This window comes from Cervus elaphus, chromosome 4, assembly GCF_910594005.1.
Source record: "Cervus elaphus chromosome 4, mCerEla1.1, whole genome shotgun sequence".
Lineage (NCBI taxonomy): Eukaryota > Metazoa > Chordata > Mammalia > Artiodactyla > Cervidae > Cervus > Cervus elaphus.
This window is the reverse complement of record NC_057818.1, coordinates 35,147,011-35,163,883: the sequence shown is the minus strand read 5'-3', so window position 1 is coordinate 35,163,883 and position 16,873 is coordinate 35,147,011. Positions and strand designations below refer to the sequence as shown.

At 36.0% G+C, this 16,873-nt stretch overlaps 1 protein-coding gene across 7 annotated transcripts in view; it reads left to right on the top strand.

Moving 5' to 3' along the window:
• TERB1 (telomere repeat binding bouquet formation protein 1) overlaps positions 1-15,673 on the top strand; it is a 33,229-nt gene extending 17,556 nt beyond the window's left edge. For 4 of the 7 annotated variants that reach the window (XM_043898683.1, XM_043898684.1, XM_043898687.1 and 1 more), the window contains 9 exons: positions 1,020-1,151; positions 2,252-2,377; positions 3,478-3,635; positions 4,463-4,812; positions 6,066-6,130; positions 6,432-6,527; positions 9,562-9,711; positions 10,017-10,082; positions 13,749-15,673. In XM_043898683.1, coding sequence (XP_043754618.1) covers positions 1,020-1,151; positions 2,252-2,377; positions 3,478-3,635; positions 4,463-4,812; positions 6,066-6,130; positions 6,432-6,527; positions 9,562-9,711; positions 10,017-10,082; positions 13,749-13,936 — 1,331 coding nt within the window. In that variant the 3' untranslated portion in view covers positions 13,937-15,673. Of the gene's footprint in view, positions 1-1,019; positions 1,152-2,251; positions 2,378-3,477; positions 3,636-4,462; positions 4,813-6,065; positions 6,131-6,431; positions 6,528-9,561; positions 9,712-10,016; positions 11,239-13,748 lie in introns of those variants that run through there. The other 3 variants (XM_043898688.1, XM_043898689.1, XM_043898690.1) reach the window with 3 other exon arrangements.
• The last annotated feature ends 1,200 nt before the right edge of the window (positions 15,674-16,873 follow it).

Sequence of the window (16,873 nt, the reverse complement as noted above, 5' to 3'; positions counted from 1 at the left end):
ATGAGATAAAGAATTAAGGTATGCCTCTATCCAGTAAGTATGAGATGGACTTATCCTACCACGACTAGTGAGTGGCTGAACCAGACTAGAATTCATGGCTATAGATTTTTAAAAATGACATAAAGAATTAAGGTACGCCTCTTATCTGGTAAGTATGAGTTGGACTTATCCTACCATAATGAGCGAGTGGCCGAACCAGACTAGAACTCATGGCTGTTCTCACATGTACAAATACTGAAGAATGATAGTCCACAAATCTTTGTAATAAGCAGTTCTTGACATTCATGAATAACTGAAAAAACATGGTAGATCATTTTTTAAAAATTCAGTTATGTGCTAGGCTCTATGTAAGCTCTAGAGATAAAAAAAATGATTATGACATAGTCCTCTGAGGAGTTCACAACCTTTTTGTTGCTATCAGGACTGTTAGACTCTGAACTCTGTTTTTAAAAACTGCAAAAAAAAAAAAAACAAAAACACAACCCATGAGAAGTGTAGTTTAAAATGGTAGACTTCTTGAATTTTTCACATCTCAGTATAGATTCAAGTATGCTTCACTGCATCATTAACATCAATAGAACCATGACCTGTTAGTAGTGTATTTCAATGACAGGCAGGAATTGATTACATAGGAAGGTCTATACTGTCAGTCTAGATAAGACAAGGTATGTAAGATGAGAGCAAGCAGCTTTTAGGGAAGGTAGTATTACTTCATATTCATAACACTATATAGGACAACTTAGCAGAAAGCATTCTTCAAAAAATTTGCTTTAGTATAATGTCTTTAGTATGGGAAGAGGAATTAATGAGAGCTTTATAAGCCTCCATCTTATTATAATGCATTTGTTTATAGTCATACATATATATTGCATGTTATATGAGATGTGAATTTTAGATACTACATAATATCATTCTCCCAGGATAAGATCTGAAAAATAGTATATGTAATATCTGGAAAATATGTATAGGTAGGGATAAGTTGTAAGTTTGTACTTGTTCTTTTTTTTCCCCTTTTTAAGCTACTTTTGGTGTTGTATTATCCAAGTACCACATTGTTTCAAAACTTCTGGCATTGCTGCTTCTTGACAGTCTGGATTCAGGAGAAAAATTTAGTGTCATACTTACTCTTGGTCATTGTACAGAGGATTGTGGTAAGTACTGGATTTACTTAGCATGTTTATTAAAACAGTAGAGTGGAAATACACTGTTATTTCCTCCCCAGCTTAAAAGTACTGTTGCCTTTCTCCTAGTCCCTCAGCCAGTCATCGGGCCTCATCCTTCTTCATCCATGGTATTCAGTCAGTCACTAAGACCTGTGGTTCTACTAATACATCTATTTATCCTTCCTTAGCATTTTCTGCTCAATTCCAGTGCTACTTTCCCAATTTACGCCCTCAGCCCCTCAACATCTTTCATCAGTGTTTTTGCAAGAGTCGTCCTTGTGTCCTCTTCCTTCTGTCTCCGATTTTTCATTCTACTCCTCACATTGCTGCACAGATATGATCCTGTTCTCCCTTGTTGAAAGCCTTCAAAAGTTCTATCTTTCTTTCGCTACTTTTCATTCTCTCCTATTTTTCTCTTCCCCTTTCATTTTTTCCCTCTCTAGTTTCCTGCCATTGTTCCCCTGTTCACTTGCCTCCTTTCTAACCTTCTTTACTTTTCTCTGTCTCCTCCTCCCATGTTTCCACTTCCCTTTCTTCGTGCTTTCTTGCTTCTTCTCTCTCTTCCCTCATTTTCCATTCTCTCCATTCATTTATTTCTCTATACTTTCTCTTTACCTGTATATAATTTAGGGTTTACTATACTTTTAAAATTCTTAATTTTTATTTTTTAATTGCGGTATAATTGGCAACTAAACCTTTTTTTAAACCAAGTGAGGACAGTTCATTTACTCTTATGAGATATGACACTATTCTGTGGCTGTTTTTCACAGATTATAACTTATGAGACTTAGGTATCTTACGTAAGTAGATTATTTTCTAGATTGAAAATACTTTTGAAACTTTGTTTTTCTGTATTTTTAAATTTGAACTGTGTTCATAATTATCACAAGAAAGAATTATGACCTCATGCATATAGCTTAAGATAAAATAACTCTCAGAATTCCATGGTCGTCCAGGGGTTAGGACTTGGCACTTTCACTATCAGTTCGATCTCTGGTTGGGGAACCAAGATCTCGTAAGCCCCATGGTACGGCCAAAAAAAAGATGAAATAACTATTTTCTACTTTAATTTTTGATGTGTTTTCCAGAGGAAAATCAGTATGATTTTTTTAAAAACAATGGCCTTCCACTCATGATACAAGCCTTAACTGAATCTCAAAGTGAGGAACTAAACAAAGCTGCCACTTTCGTGCTTCACAACTGCAAAAAAATTAGTAAGTTTACTATTACTTAAAAAAAAACCTACCAAAGTTTTTGAAAGGCAATTTATATCTGCTTTGATGAACCAAGCCCCTTTAGCTCCCAGCCTCTTCTTACATTTGAAAAGTAGACTATATAATTTTGACATGACAACTAGAGTATTACAGCATATAAAAAACTTCTATGGAAGGGAGCAGCAGTATAGATAATTCACTTATTTAATGCACTGTGGACAGATTTAGTTCTAGAACTTAAATCTGAGGGTTACAGGTGACTTAGGATTAAATCATAATATAAAGTATGTTCATTTATTTATTTAAAAAATATTTGAGTGCCTCTTATTTGCCAGGCACTGTGCTAAGCTTAAGGGAGACAGTGATAAGATATAGCAGTCTATGTGCTCATAGAACTTAGTTTAACTAGAGAAATATGAAGTAAATGAATATATTATTATAAATTAATGCAAAGGTTAAGAGTGGATGGAACACAGATCCTAACCTGTAATAAAAGACGGTGACCTAGACTTGGAGCAGAACAGGCTTTGGGAGGAAGTGATTCTTCACCTGAGATCTGAATGTAGAGTTAATTAGGTGAAAAGAAGGGAGTTTGTCTTGGTCCAGTGTCTCAAGCATAAGCAACGGTGAGGCACAAAGGTCCTGTGAGAGGAAAGAACCTGGTACATCCAAGAATTGATGGCTGGAGCATTGAGGAAATAGCCATGAAAAGGAGTTTGGTCTTTTGAAAGAAAAATTGCAGCCACAATACGTAAAAAATTTTAAAATTATAGGAAGGAACCTATAATCCACATGTGTTAAAAAAAAAATAAAACCAGTATCCATAAACTTGAGCATGTTTATATGTCTGGTATAACATATTTTCATGCTATTTTTTACCTATAATTCCAAAAAGTAAAGTCTATTTTATGACTCTTCGGGTCCTCAACTTCTGCCAAGCACTTTCCACTTATTTTCAGTACCAATTAGGCAGTTAAGATGGTTTGGATGTGCAAAATTTAGAGAAGGGGTTGTGGGATATGAGTTTGTCCTTATTTAAAGTGTTCGAATAACATTTCTTGTAATGGATAAACTCACTATTTTTTTTCCATATTACAAAGCTGAGAAGTTATCTCTAAGTCTAGGAGAATATTCTTTTGATAAAAATGAAGAGCGTTTAAAGGACATAAATATGAAAGAGAAGAATCTTGAAGATTACTGGAAGAAAGCAAAGGAAATTTTACACAGAATAGAAGAACTTGAAACAGAAGGAAATGAGGTTGGCTTTTTTGTTTCAAATAATACAGAACTGTTTTCAAAATTTTTTTAATAATAGAGGTTGGAGGGTAAAATATTTTTCTTACATATTTGCTTTTTATTTTTATGGTTTTAAATTTAAAATTCAATAGTAATACTTGAGGAATCATCCTTGAACACAGAAAAAAAAAATATTTTTAAAAAGTGAAAATGAAGGACTTCCCTGGTGGTCCATTGGTTAAGAGTCCGCCTTCCAATGCAATGGATGCAGGTTCGATTCCTGGTCAGAGAACTAAGATCCCACATTCCATGGGGGCATTAAGCCTGGCCTTCACGTCTAGAGAGCCTTCCTGCTGCAGATGGCAGAGCCCAGGCACTCCAGAACCTTGCTCTCTACAACTTCAGAGAAGCCTAGGTGCCACAACTGTAAAGCAGCTTAAAATAGATGTTTAAAAAAGTGGAAATAGTGACTGAAAAAATAAGAGACATGGAAGATAGAGTCACGAGATCTACCATTTATATAGTAAGGGTTTGAGAAAGAGAAAGAATGGAGAAGTAATAGTTGTCCCTTGAACAACAGGTGTTTGAACTGCTTGAATCTATTCATACATGGCTTATTTTGACTTTATTTTTGTGTAAATCATGAGATATATGTTCCCATCTGACTACCCAAAAGTCCCCAAATCATTTAATAAATATTCTCCCCTTTCTCCCTAATGTAAACTTCATCTTTTATAATGTATTATTCTACTGACAGTCATAAACTTTTTATGCATTATTTAAAGGGAGTGTAATTTGGATTATAAAACCTGATTATTTTGAAATTATTTACTTATTTCTATATTATAGGAAAATGTACAAGGAGAGAATTATAAGAATAATGTTTCATCTATGAACATAAATATTCAAGATACACTGAAACACCTCCATGCAGATAGCAGCGGTGATGTTCCCAAAGCAGAAGATAAAGATAAAAGCCAGGCTAGAAAGCTACATGGTTCTAAGTCCCATAAAGTCATGTCTAAAGCATGTACAAATGATGATCAAGTGAAGATGGTGTTAAGGAGTGCAAATCCAGTTAATGCTTGTTATAGGGAGAGTGGGCAAAATAAGACTTTATGTACAGCCAATTCAAGCTGCAAACAAAACCTATGTGAAGAAACAACTTCTGAAAAAAAGAACTTTGTTTCTCACTCAAGGTATAATTTAATAATTGTTTCTAACTTTTATTTTACTTATTTATTCAGCATTTGTGTGTGTGTGTGCGTGTAGTACAATGTGCTATACTCCTAAGCACTGGGATATAGAAATGATAAAACATGGTTTTGGGAAGGAACCTAATGTAGGAAGTTTTGGGAAAAGGGTTTGGACGGGACAGTCTTGGCCAGTTCGTCTAGGGTCTGGCATGTCATACTCAAGATTTTCTGTTTTAACTTAAAAGGTATAAGGAGCCATTGATAATTTTAAATCAAATGGCATAACCAGATTTGAATTTTAGAAGGGATACTCAGAAAACTTAAACTGAATGTCTATAGCTGAAATAATGATACACATATTGATAATCAATCAGCAATTTGGCAAAAGCCAGTTTGTAAGTTTAATTTGATAAATGGCAGTAAGGTGTGATTAAGCTCTGGTTTAGGCTTACCTTTTCATTTGTCCCCTGTATCTCCTCTCCAGTACATGTTCTTTCTCCCTCACGGGTAGCCTACGGGACTAGACCTGGGATCATAGCCTTTCTTCTTAGAACCTTTCTTATGTTCTGCTCTTCTGATAGTTACTGGACTATGAGGGAGACGGAAGAGGATGCTGCCATGTTTTGGGAGGTTGCAGGGTAAAACAAGTGTTAGAAAGATGGATTATATCATCACATTCCCTTTTTCCTTTTCCAAACCATGTAATTTTAACTTGATTTCTTAGGCATGTAGAATTGGGAATTAGTGAGATATGCTCTTGGGCCAGCCTTCTTGCCCTCTGGCCCACTGAATTTTTTATTTCCTCTTTTTTGCTTTTCTTCTTTCTTATTTTCCTCTTTTTTCCCCCATGTTTCTGCTGACATCAGTATTGTTGCTGTTTGGAGTCTTGTTTAACTCTCGCTTTTTTTTAAATTGAAGTAGAGTTGATGTTACAGTTGCAGTGTTTCAGCTGTACAGCAGTGATCCACTTACTGTTCTTTTTCCGATTCTTTTCCATTACATATTACTACAAGATATTGAATATAGTTCCCCATTCTATACTGTAGGCCCTTATCATCTATTTATATATAATAGTTAACTCCACTTTTAGAAACAAGGTTGTATGTAACTGCTGCATACCATACTTTGGCAGAATTTGGTGGGTTTCAGTAGATCCTGGTTCCAGCTCCTTCTGTCTGCCAAACTCTGCTTATATAGAAACATTTGTTCACACACCAATATTTACTTATAGTAATCTTGTGTCTATTTTCTTTCAGAGACCAAATTTTTAAACACCCAACTCCTATTGCCAAAAATACAAAGCAGCAATTACCAGTAACAGGTATGACTAAAAATGTTTCTTCTTTGATTGTTGAACATATTCAGGTGATTAATATAGCTAAAAATGTACATTGGTATATCTTCTCTCTAACATACAAGCCATGCCTTTACCTCTCTTTCTAAACGAAGTGCTTCAGTCACCTTTTGTTAATATCCAGAACCTTTCTGTTTATCCACTAGGATGACTGGATGTGTAGTCCCGGGCTACAGTTTATGAAAATTTTCAGAATTAATAAATCTTGTAAATGTCACATACTTTTTACTGATCAAAAATACCTTGCATTTTGCAATTTTTTCTCCAGATCCATTTACATTATGTTCAGATATAATAAATAAAGAAGTCATCAGTTTTCTAGAAACAGACAATTGTTCCAAAATGTTGAGGTATAGATGCTCAGGTAAGTATTTTTTTAATTGTAATTCATAATTAAAGTTTATATGACATAAGTTAACCAGAATTTGTAATAGTTCTACCAGTGTGATTTAGACTTCATTCCCTTTGGAGAAATAACAATCTTGGGTGTCATAAAAAACTCAATACGTTTTATCTACAGTAGCCTGTGTTCCCAATATTTGTTCATATGAGTCAACACAGCTAATAGTTTTTAAAAATTACCTTATTCTCTTTTTGTCACCATCTATAAGTTTAGCTTTACTGAGTAAGGTAAACATTTTTTGTATTTTCAGAGAGTCAATAGATAGGTATATATTCTGGATTATGTTCTGAAAATCATAGGCATTAATTGTCTATTTTTATATTTAGAGTAAATTTATAAGTTTTTCTAGTATTCCATGTCCCATTATTTCTTTTTTCTTCAGGGTCCTCAGTGCTTACTCCATCCTCTCTTCTCCTTCATATCCAAGTATTTGCTCTTTGTTTACTCTTATTGTTGCACTCTGCCCTTTGGAGAAAATTGAGGCTCTTCCACAGTAGGCTCAAAATACTACTATTCTTCTGTCTTCCACCAGTCGTGCCCAACTCTTTGCAGGATTATAGCCTGCCAGGCTCCTCAGTCCATGGAATTTCCTACGCAAGAATACTGGAGTGGGATGCCATTTCCTCCAGGGGATCTTCCTGACCAGGGATCGAACCTATGTCTGTGTCTCCTGCATTGGCAGGCAGATTCTTTACTACTGAGCCATCTGTTATTCCTTGACCTTTCTCTTCCTGCCAAATTTCTGCAGATATTTCCCCCACTAAAATAATCTACAGCACTTACTCAACTCTGCTGCAACATATACTTTTGTGGTATCATCTCTCATTTTACCAATGATTTTCAAATCTGTATCTCCACACTTCACTTGTACCTTGGGTTAGAGCCACATTCTGCCATTTCCAGCTGTATCCGGGACATACTCACTTTAATATCTTGTTATTTCAAGTTTAATATATTAAAAACACAACAACTTTCTCCCTCTTAAACTTCCCTCCCTCCAGCGTCTTCATTTTTGTTAATATTGCCACTATTCTTCCGGCCCCCCCCAGATATCAAACATTGAGTCATCTATAACTATCTTTTCTCCTTACATCCCCTGTTTCCAGTCTATCAGATTTGGTTGTTTCTTTCTTTCCCACACAGGCCTCTTTTCCTTCATGCCTCAATTACTCCAGCAACTCTCTAGCAGTCTTTCAGTCTCAAGTCTCACCAACCCCCAAGTCATGCATATTGCTATTAACTTCTCGTCCTCATGTGCTTTTTATCATGTTACCAGGGTAAAGAACCCTCAGTGCTTCTCTGTAACTCACCAAATCAAACTCTCTGCCTGGCTTTCAAAATTGTGTGGAATTTTTTTCTGCTTCCACTTGTAAAATTTTACTGCACATTTGTTCTACCAGAAATGTGCTGTTTATTCCAGACCCTACCATTCGATCCATCACAATTGAGCATTGTCCTAAACGTCTGTCTTACCCTAATAGCTCATTATTCATCAATTTTACCTCAGAAATCTCTGCCTTCTCCCAGCAAATGTTGTATTTCAGAATCCCCTCATTTGTTTTCTGGACTATTTAAGTTACCCCTCAACTGATTCTCTTACTTTCAGCTGAGCTTTCTCTTTGACAAATTACATCATATCCCTGCTTGATAAATATCCCTCAGTTCTCCCATTGACTTGAAGATGGCTAAAAATCCTTAGGATGGTTCTCAAGACTCTTGTTGATCGACCCCTGGCAACCCTTATCAGCCTCAACTTTTCTCCCACACTTCTCTCATACCTTATACTCCAGACACACTACACTTTCTCACTCTTCTGTGCTTTTGCACGTGTTCTTTGTACTTAAAATGTCCTCATCCCTGCCAACTTTCTGTCTGGCTAACTTTTCCTTTAGGCAACAGGCAGATAGAGTACCTTATAATGTATGGATGTGGCTAACATTACCTGAAGCTACTGATCAATGTTAACGTTTTAAAAAAGATAGTCAGACTTTATGTGTCTGTTAATATGATACAGTTAGAAGTCCACACTACTACCTGTGAGGAATTCTACTAAAAACAACTTAATCTGAATCTGATCAGTCATCTAGATCTAATTAACAGTTTCTTGGGCACATAGGAGCATTTTAAAGGATACAACTAGGATGTAATCAGCAAAACCCCAATTTTGGGAAATTGCACATTACAAATGATCTGGTGTCTCCAACAGGCAAATGACAAAGAGGAAGAGAGGAGAAGTGATAGATTAAAAGAAACTCAAGAGACATATCAGCTGAATGTAATGGTCGACCTTGTTTGAATCATGATTCAAATAAACCGACCATAAAGAGAAAGTTTTAAAATGATGGGGAAATTTGAGCACTGACTGGATATTAGATTATATTAAGCATAATTTTCTTAGGTGTGATAGTGGTTTTGCCATTTAAAGAAATAAGACAAAATAAGTACTTTTTAAAAAGAGTTCTTATCTGTTAAGAATGAATATGAAATAATACTCAAATGCAACTTCCAGGCTTCATAATCCAGTGTGTACAGGAAGGCAGAGCTGAGTAGGTAGAGGGAGATAAAATATGATTGGCCTTGAGTTAAGAATAGTTGAAGCTAGATGCTAGTTACATGGTGGTTCATTATTCTTTTCCATTGATTCTCATGTATTTGAAGTGTTCCATAATATTAAAAAAAAAAAAAGATGACTGAGCTTAAGGGTCACTTCTTTTGGATATCTTCCCTGACAGTGACTCCTGCTCAGAATTAGACCAAGCTAGACGCCCTTTCCTGTATCACCATAAGTGTTTACACCTCTGTGGCAACACTCGTTTCCCTGTATTGTATTTGTTGTCTTTACTCTTTCATATGATGTGGCTTTGAGTTTCGTAATGTATTTATAATTAACTTTCTGATTTCACTTCAGTTACCATCATAAAGATATTTGCTTTCATAAATTTGTTATTAAATATTTTATAACATCTATGCATCATTTTAATTTGTTTTCTTTTAGGTTGCATAGCAGTAGGAAAATCCCTGAATAGTCGAAATTTTAGCAAGCTCTTGCACTGTTGCCCATACCAATGTGATCGTCACAAAGTCATTGTGGAAGCTGAAGACAGATATAAAAGTGAACTAAGGAAATCACTTATCTGTAACAAAAGTAATTAATTCAGCAGTTTTAAAACTGTAATTATGACTGTACCTTCTGAACTATGATCTAGAACGTTAAGTATATTAAAAGCTAAAGGGTACAAAAAGTGTTGAAAAGAAAATCTGTCTCTGAGCAACTATGATTTAAAATGTTCCCAGGGAGTAGATTTAGTCTCTGGTGGTTTAAAAATTCTTCCTAATCCACCTAAGGATTCCCATTAGAAGGGGAAAAAACGAAATATCATACTAATGGAATTGATGTGATACTACTCAGATTAATACTCTAAGTAGGCTAAATGTTTTCGTATTTTTCAGAAATTCTGCTGACCCCGCGTAGAAGACATCAACTCAGTAGTGAATCTACTACCCCTGGAAGAATAAGTGAATATACTTAATTTTTAAATAAATTTAAATTTAATATACTCTTGAAACAGAACAGCTCAATGATTGTTCTCAGTCACATCATTAATGGCTTCTAAATAATAACCCTTGGCTCTGATAAGAGTCATATTTCCTGAGAAAAGAGGTTTCCCTCCTCCCTTCCTCATGCCACTCGCTCATCTCTTGCTTTCTAGTTGGGGAAGGAGCAAGAGAAAACAACATTTATTAAGAACCCATTATGTATTAGGTGTTTTATGGATATTATTTCCTTTATTTCATAAAATAAAATTGTAAGATAAGGTATTATTTTATTTCTACTTTACTTTCTTTTGGGTTGCATAACAATAGGAAAATCCCTGAATAGCCAAAATTTGCCAGTGAACAAATGGCAGAACTTAGATTCAAATGCAAGTTTGTCTTTCTCCAGAACCCCCGGTTCATTCCTCTAGATCACATTTCTGTTTTAAGAATAAAGTTTATTCTCCTATGCACAAGTGCTTCAGAAAGGTTTTGCAGAAGATTTTGGTTTACATCTATAGCACTTCAAATAATCAAAATTGAAAGACAAATAGTATAAAGCTTAGATCCCTGCTTAAAAGTTAATATACTTCTCTGACTATGAGTTAACTTATAGGGGGTTTTATTAAACTACAGGGTTAACAGTTCAGGTTTATCACCATTTCAAATTTATCATGAGACTTAAAGAATGTTACCATTTTCTTCTGTTTGTATGGAATTAGTACCTGCAGAATAAGAGTAAGCAATTGAGTACATTACTTGTCAAAGTAACCTAGAAATTAATAGCCATTAGTAACTATAGAGCCATTCTGTTATTTATTGTGAAGAGGTCTGGACTTGATCCATCCAGGAAACATTTTGCCACTCACTTTTGTTTGGCCATTTTCACTGCCAAAACCTTGAAAGAAATTTCAAATTTACTTTTTATAACTGGGTCTTTTTCAAGATTAAAATTCTGCATATAAATTAAGTGCAGTACCAGTATAGGGTAGCCCACTTCTTAAAGTAATATTTTCTGTAGAAACTGTTAGAAAATAGTTATTTTTCCATAGAAATGTTACAGTTGGAAGTCTTGTCTTTGACAAGGAGTTAGCATCAAATTAACAATAGAATTTCTTCACCAGCATGTCTTAAAACAAATATAAAACAACTAAAAATATTTGATAATCATTTTTCATAGTAAAGTCATTTGCATAACCTCATGAAATATACATAATTATTCCTATATATTGATTATACAGAGGGATCCTAAATACTGTTAGGATCATTTTCAACTCATAAACACCTACATCTTTTTTGTAGGTTAGAATTGCTTAGTTAAAATCAAATAATAAGTTGGCCTGCTGTTTTTCAAATTTAGGCATCTTGAGGAGGTGGTGATTAGATTGGTCTTATATCTCTTATGGGGCCTCCCAGGTGGCACTAGTGGTAAAGAACCTGCCTGCCAAGGCAGGAGATGTGGGTCAGGAAGATCCTCTGGAGGAGGGCATGGCAACCCTCTCCAGTAATCTTGCTTGGAGAATCCCATGGACAAAGGAACCTGGCAGACTACAGTCCATGGGATCACAAAGAGTGGGACACGACTGAAGCGACTTAGTATGCATCCATATCTCTTTTACAGGCAGGCCAGGAATATTTGATGTACTGTTTTCCCCCGTTAATAAATTTCCCTTTTTTACTAGAGACATTCATTACCTTTCATTTGGTTATAGGTTACACTCAAATTTGAGACTATTCTTTTGAGAAGGGACCATTGCAGCATCTAAGTATTTAAAAGAGTCTTGGGGACAAGGCTTTTTTAGGATGGATTGAAAAATAAGTCTAAAACTGAGTCTTCTTGCCTACTTTTCCCTACTATTTTCTTCCCCCTGCTTTCTTCTAATGCCCAATCAGTATAAAAAAGAGCACTAAAGAAGCCACAGAAGGGAGCCTTGTGGTGTAGAGAGCTGTTTCCCCTTCTAGGCTGCCCACTGCTCTGCTGTGGAGACCTTTGAGGAGTTGGGCACAGATGTTAATTTAAGTTAGAAGTCAGTGAAATGGCAACTGCAGTGGAAAAGTGGGGATGGGCTCTACATGAACAACCCCAAGACCCAATATCCTGAATGATATAATAACCCATCTGGTTCTGATTATAATGAGTTTTGAGATCATTTAGCAAGTGAAATTGAAATCATCTATTTCTCAGAGAACTACAGTTTCCCAGTAGACCTAAAAGTAAGAAGTAACTTCATTGATGAGTTTTTTAAAAACTTATATGTATATATATAAATTTTATATTTAAAATATATTTAATATATTAAATATATATTATTTTATTTTTGGTTGCTCTTCATCTTTGTTGCTGTGTGCAGGCACTCTAGTTGTGCGGAGAGCGGGATCTACTCCATTGCAATACATGGGCTTCTCATTGAGGTGGCTTCTCTTGGGGAACACAGAGTCTAGGCACACAGGCTTCAGTGGTTGTAGCACGCTAGCTCAGCAGCTGTGGCACACTGGCTTAGTTGCCCTGAGGCATGTGGAATCTACCCGGACCACAGATCGAACCTGTGTCCCCTGCCCTAGCAGGTGGATTCCTATCCACTGTACCACCAGGGAAGTCCCAGTGATAAATTAAAAAAAAATTTTTTTACCAGTAGTAACTTTTTTTTCTTTCAACAAATATTTATTGATTACCTCCCGTGTGTCTGACACAATTTTAGGCACGGGGGACATAATGGTGAGTGAAACAGACAAAAATCCCAGTCTTCATGGATCTCGCATTCTAAGCAATACCATTCGGTAATAATTAGACATTATTTCATTGATTTCTTGGCCTTCTGCTGCTAAGATTTTTCTCTTCTGATTTAAGAGATCTGAACTGTGGCTCCTATTTTAGGAGAGATGGACTAACAGTCCTGACCTGCAAAGGCAAGATTTTCTAAGGTTGTCCCAGCAATTATTCCAGGTCCTACTAGAGTGAATAGCAGCCTTAATTGGAAATACAAAAACTCCTCCTCATCAGCATTCACAATAAAATAAAAACCTTAAAGGAGGACTATTTCCAGGTAGTCATGACTAGAAAATATTTGTTTACGGATATCAACTGTGTATTCTTTCTGTTGTAGAAATTACCCCTAAAAACCAGATAAAACTTCCTCCTTGTGCAGCCTGTTTTTTTTTTTTTTTAGTTTTAATCAAGCTAGCCCTCATATAGGTGATGAACATGTTCTTTAAGTCAAATTTCAAAAAAGACCCTTAATCCTTTAAAAATATTAATCAAGCATGATAATTAAAGTAACAAGTATTGATATTCTTTTCTATGAAGTTATGGAGCCCTTTGGGAAGACTGTAGCTGTAAGACAGGTAAGTGGTTAACTGTCCTCACAGGAATGTCGAAAGAGTTAACAACCAAATGTTTATAAAATTTTGTGTTTCTTATCATAAGATTAAGTTACAGTTATTACAGAGATCACAGTGATAGCATCTAGGTTGATAGTAGGCACTCAGAGATTGTTTGTTTTCATTTGAAGTGTATTTTCATATGATGAGTAGCCCAGGCATGAAGTTTTCTCACTGTATAATCCATATCCTTAGAATAAGTTTTTATTTCTCAAGAAGATCTCTTTTTTAGCAAGTACTAATATATTCTACAATTCTCATTAATTACAGAGAAAAGAAGAGTTCGTAAAAACTTTACCAAAGAAGAAATAAATTACCTTTTCAATGGAGTTAAGAAAATGGGAAATCACTGGAATTTAATTTTGTGGTCTTTCCCCTTTCAGCAAGGACGGAAGGCTGTGGACCTTGCTCACAAATACCATAAGCTGACCAAATGCCCCAAGTGTGTGGCTCCTTGATTGGAAGAAGACTTGTCAATTGTTAGTTTGACACCTTGAAAAACAGTGTGTTAAAAATACAAAATTTTAAATATTCTTAGACACTCTCATGAGACAGGAAATGCAGCAATGGGGATACTGTTTTAATTATTTTTTGTGATGCTGTAGCTCATCAGACTATTAAAATAACTTATAAGGACTTCCCTGGTGGTCCAGTGTCTAAGACCCTGTGGTCCCAATGCAGGGATCCTGGATTCAGTTCTTGGTCAGGGAATTAGATCCCATAAGTTGCAACTAAAAATCCCCTGCAACTAAGACCCAGTGCAGCCAAATAAAATTATTATTTTTTAATTATAAAACAAGTACATTTTCTTCTAAAAATTTTATTTTATCATATCTTTGGCTGCGCTAGTTGTGATGTGTGGGCTTCTCTCTAGTTCTGGTACGAGAGCTCTCTAGTTGTATCATGCAGCCTTAGTTGCCCCATAGCATGTGGGATCTTAGTTCCCTGACCAGAGATCGAACCCATGTTCCATGCATTGGAAGGCAGATTCTTAACCACTGGACCATCAGAGAAGTCCCTAAAACAAATACATTTTCAATGTGTAGATTGGTAGGACAAAATTCCACATGAGGTGAAACATATGTATAGGATTACGCTTTTTTTCCCTTAAGCTCAACCCAGGTCAGAGAAAAAAAATTATTGGCCTTTAAACATTATTTGATATTATATACTATATGAGACACTGGATTTAGTATTTTTACCCAGTGAAAGTCCCTCCCTGGAACTTAGTTTCCCAGGTTGTTCAAATTATGTTCCCACACACTAATGTTTCTCCTTCTACAGGCAATTGTGCAGTTGCTCCAAATACTCCAGATTCTATTGTCAGGTTCACTTCTTTTTGGTGCATATTTATTTGCTTCTGCATTTTCAAAGTTTGAAACAATTTTTGATTGTTTGCTTTTAAGTTTTCTTCCAGTTGGAAACCAAACTATTAAATCTCAAACTTCTATTTTTCTTACTCTTTTTATATTCCATCACACCAATGCCTTCTTCATTATACTTAAAATACCGTGGCAGTGATCAAGCATCAAGGCCTGAAAGTTCAGCTGCACGTCTGTACACATTGGCTCACTGTTTGATGTCATTCTTAAAATACTGAAGGGTATTTTCCTATAAGCATGTATTCTTGGATCCTTTCAGATCATGAGTATGTCTACTTAGATAAAGTATGTCTACTTATTAATTTCTGTTGTACAATGAAAATACCGGAGGGTCAATAAGCAGAAAAGTCTCTGTTTAAAATCCAAAAGTTCCTTTAGGCCTAAGAATAATTTACAGTTAGGAAAATTCTTTGCATCATTTAAAGTGTGAGTGAATTTAGTCCATTATCAGTCTTTCCTAAGCTCTATGGAGGTGATTTAAATGGTCTGCTGGGCTACTGTGCTGTGTAATTCTCAAGATGTGTGAATGTTGTTTTAGGTCAACGGGGAAGACATTTTGTTGCCTCAACCTTGCTGGCAATAGTTTTTTGTTTGTTTGTTTGTTTTCTGTTTTAATTGGAAGTTATCTGTAACAGAAAATCAAATACTACTTACATCCCCAAGAGCATGACACACTGTAACTTGGAAGATGTTTTGTATCCGTCACTGACACTTTATTTAAAATAACTTACATTGCCTTCTGAAACCTTGAAATTTTATCCTAACCTTTGGCTAACTTGGTTAACGTGAACTGCTTTTTTTCCCCTCAAATGGAATTTGATAGTAAATAAATACACATCAAAAGGAAAGCCAAAGAATGATCACATATTAGAGGACTGTTTGGTTTTAGGAACCCAAACCCGACCAGTTCCACAGGGAACAAGAAGTCAGACCCTTGGAGTTGGAGCTTACCTCAGTTATAGTTCATGCCAGAGAACTAACTGCTGTACAACAATCCGGACATTGGTGACTGTCTTTAGTTTTGCCTATATGCTCAGAAACCTGGAATTTACTGTTTCACAGGGTGAAAACTGATGGTCAGTTCTTCCTTATGCCAAAATGAAATATGCTTTTCTGGAGTACCTCCTGCAGAACCACAAAAGTTGAATCTCTTTTCCACATACCAGCCCTTTAGAGAGTTAAAGATAGATGTTCATCAGTTTCCCCTCTACATCCTTTATCTTCCATGCTGCTGAATCTTAGCTACTTCCTGCTTCAGCAGAACAGTGTCATGTCCCCTTATGAACTTAGTCACTGACCACGGGGCACCTTTTTGTTTATAGACTGTCCACCCAAAAATGTGGACTGACTGGCAGAGTATAAGGACCAGTTTCTTTGCTCTCCCAAAGGTTTTATAAGAGCAAGTGAGCATGGACTCAATTCAGTGAGTCTTGTGTGCTAAGTCATGTTCAACTCTTTGCAGACCCATAGACTATAGCCCACCAGGCTCCTCTGTCCATAGAATTATCCTGGCAAGGATACTGGAGTGGGTTGCCATTTCCATCTCCAGGAGATCTTCCCAACCCACGAATATTCCCGACCCAGGGATCGAACCTGTGTCTCTTGTGTCTCCTGCATTGACAGGTGGATTCTTTACTACTAGTGCCACCTGGGAAGCGCCAAAGGTTTTATGGACCTTACCTAACATGCTTCTTGGCATTCTACATGACCAACTCTCCAATTATAATTGATATAGTTAAGACATGATTTTTTTTTTTTTTTTTTTTTACTAATTCTTACCTTCTTATTTTAACTCCACTACAAGACTTCAGTGTTTGTATGTGTTAATCAGTTGTGTCCAACTCTTTGTAATCCCATGGATTATAGCCCACCAGGCTCCTCTGTCCATGGAATTCTCCAGGCAAGAATATTGGAATAGGTAGCTATTTCCTTCTCCAGGGGATCTTTGCAATCCAGGGATCAAACCTGGGTCTTCTGCATTGCAGGCAGATTATTTACCATCTGAGTCACCAG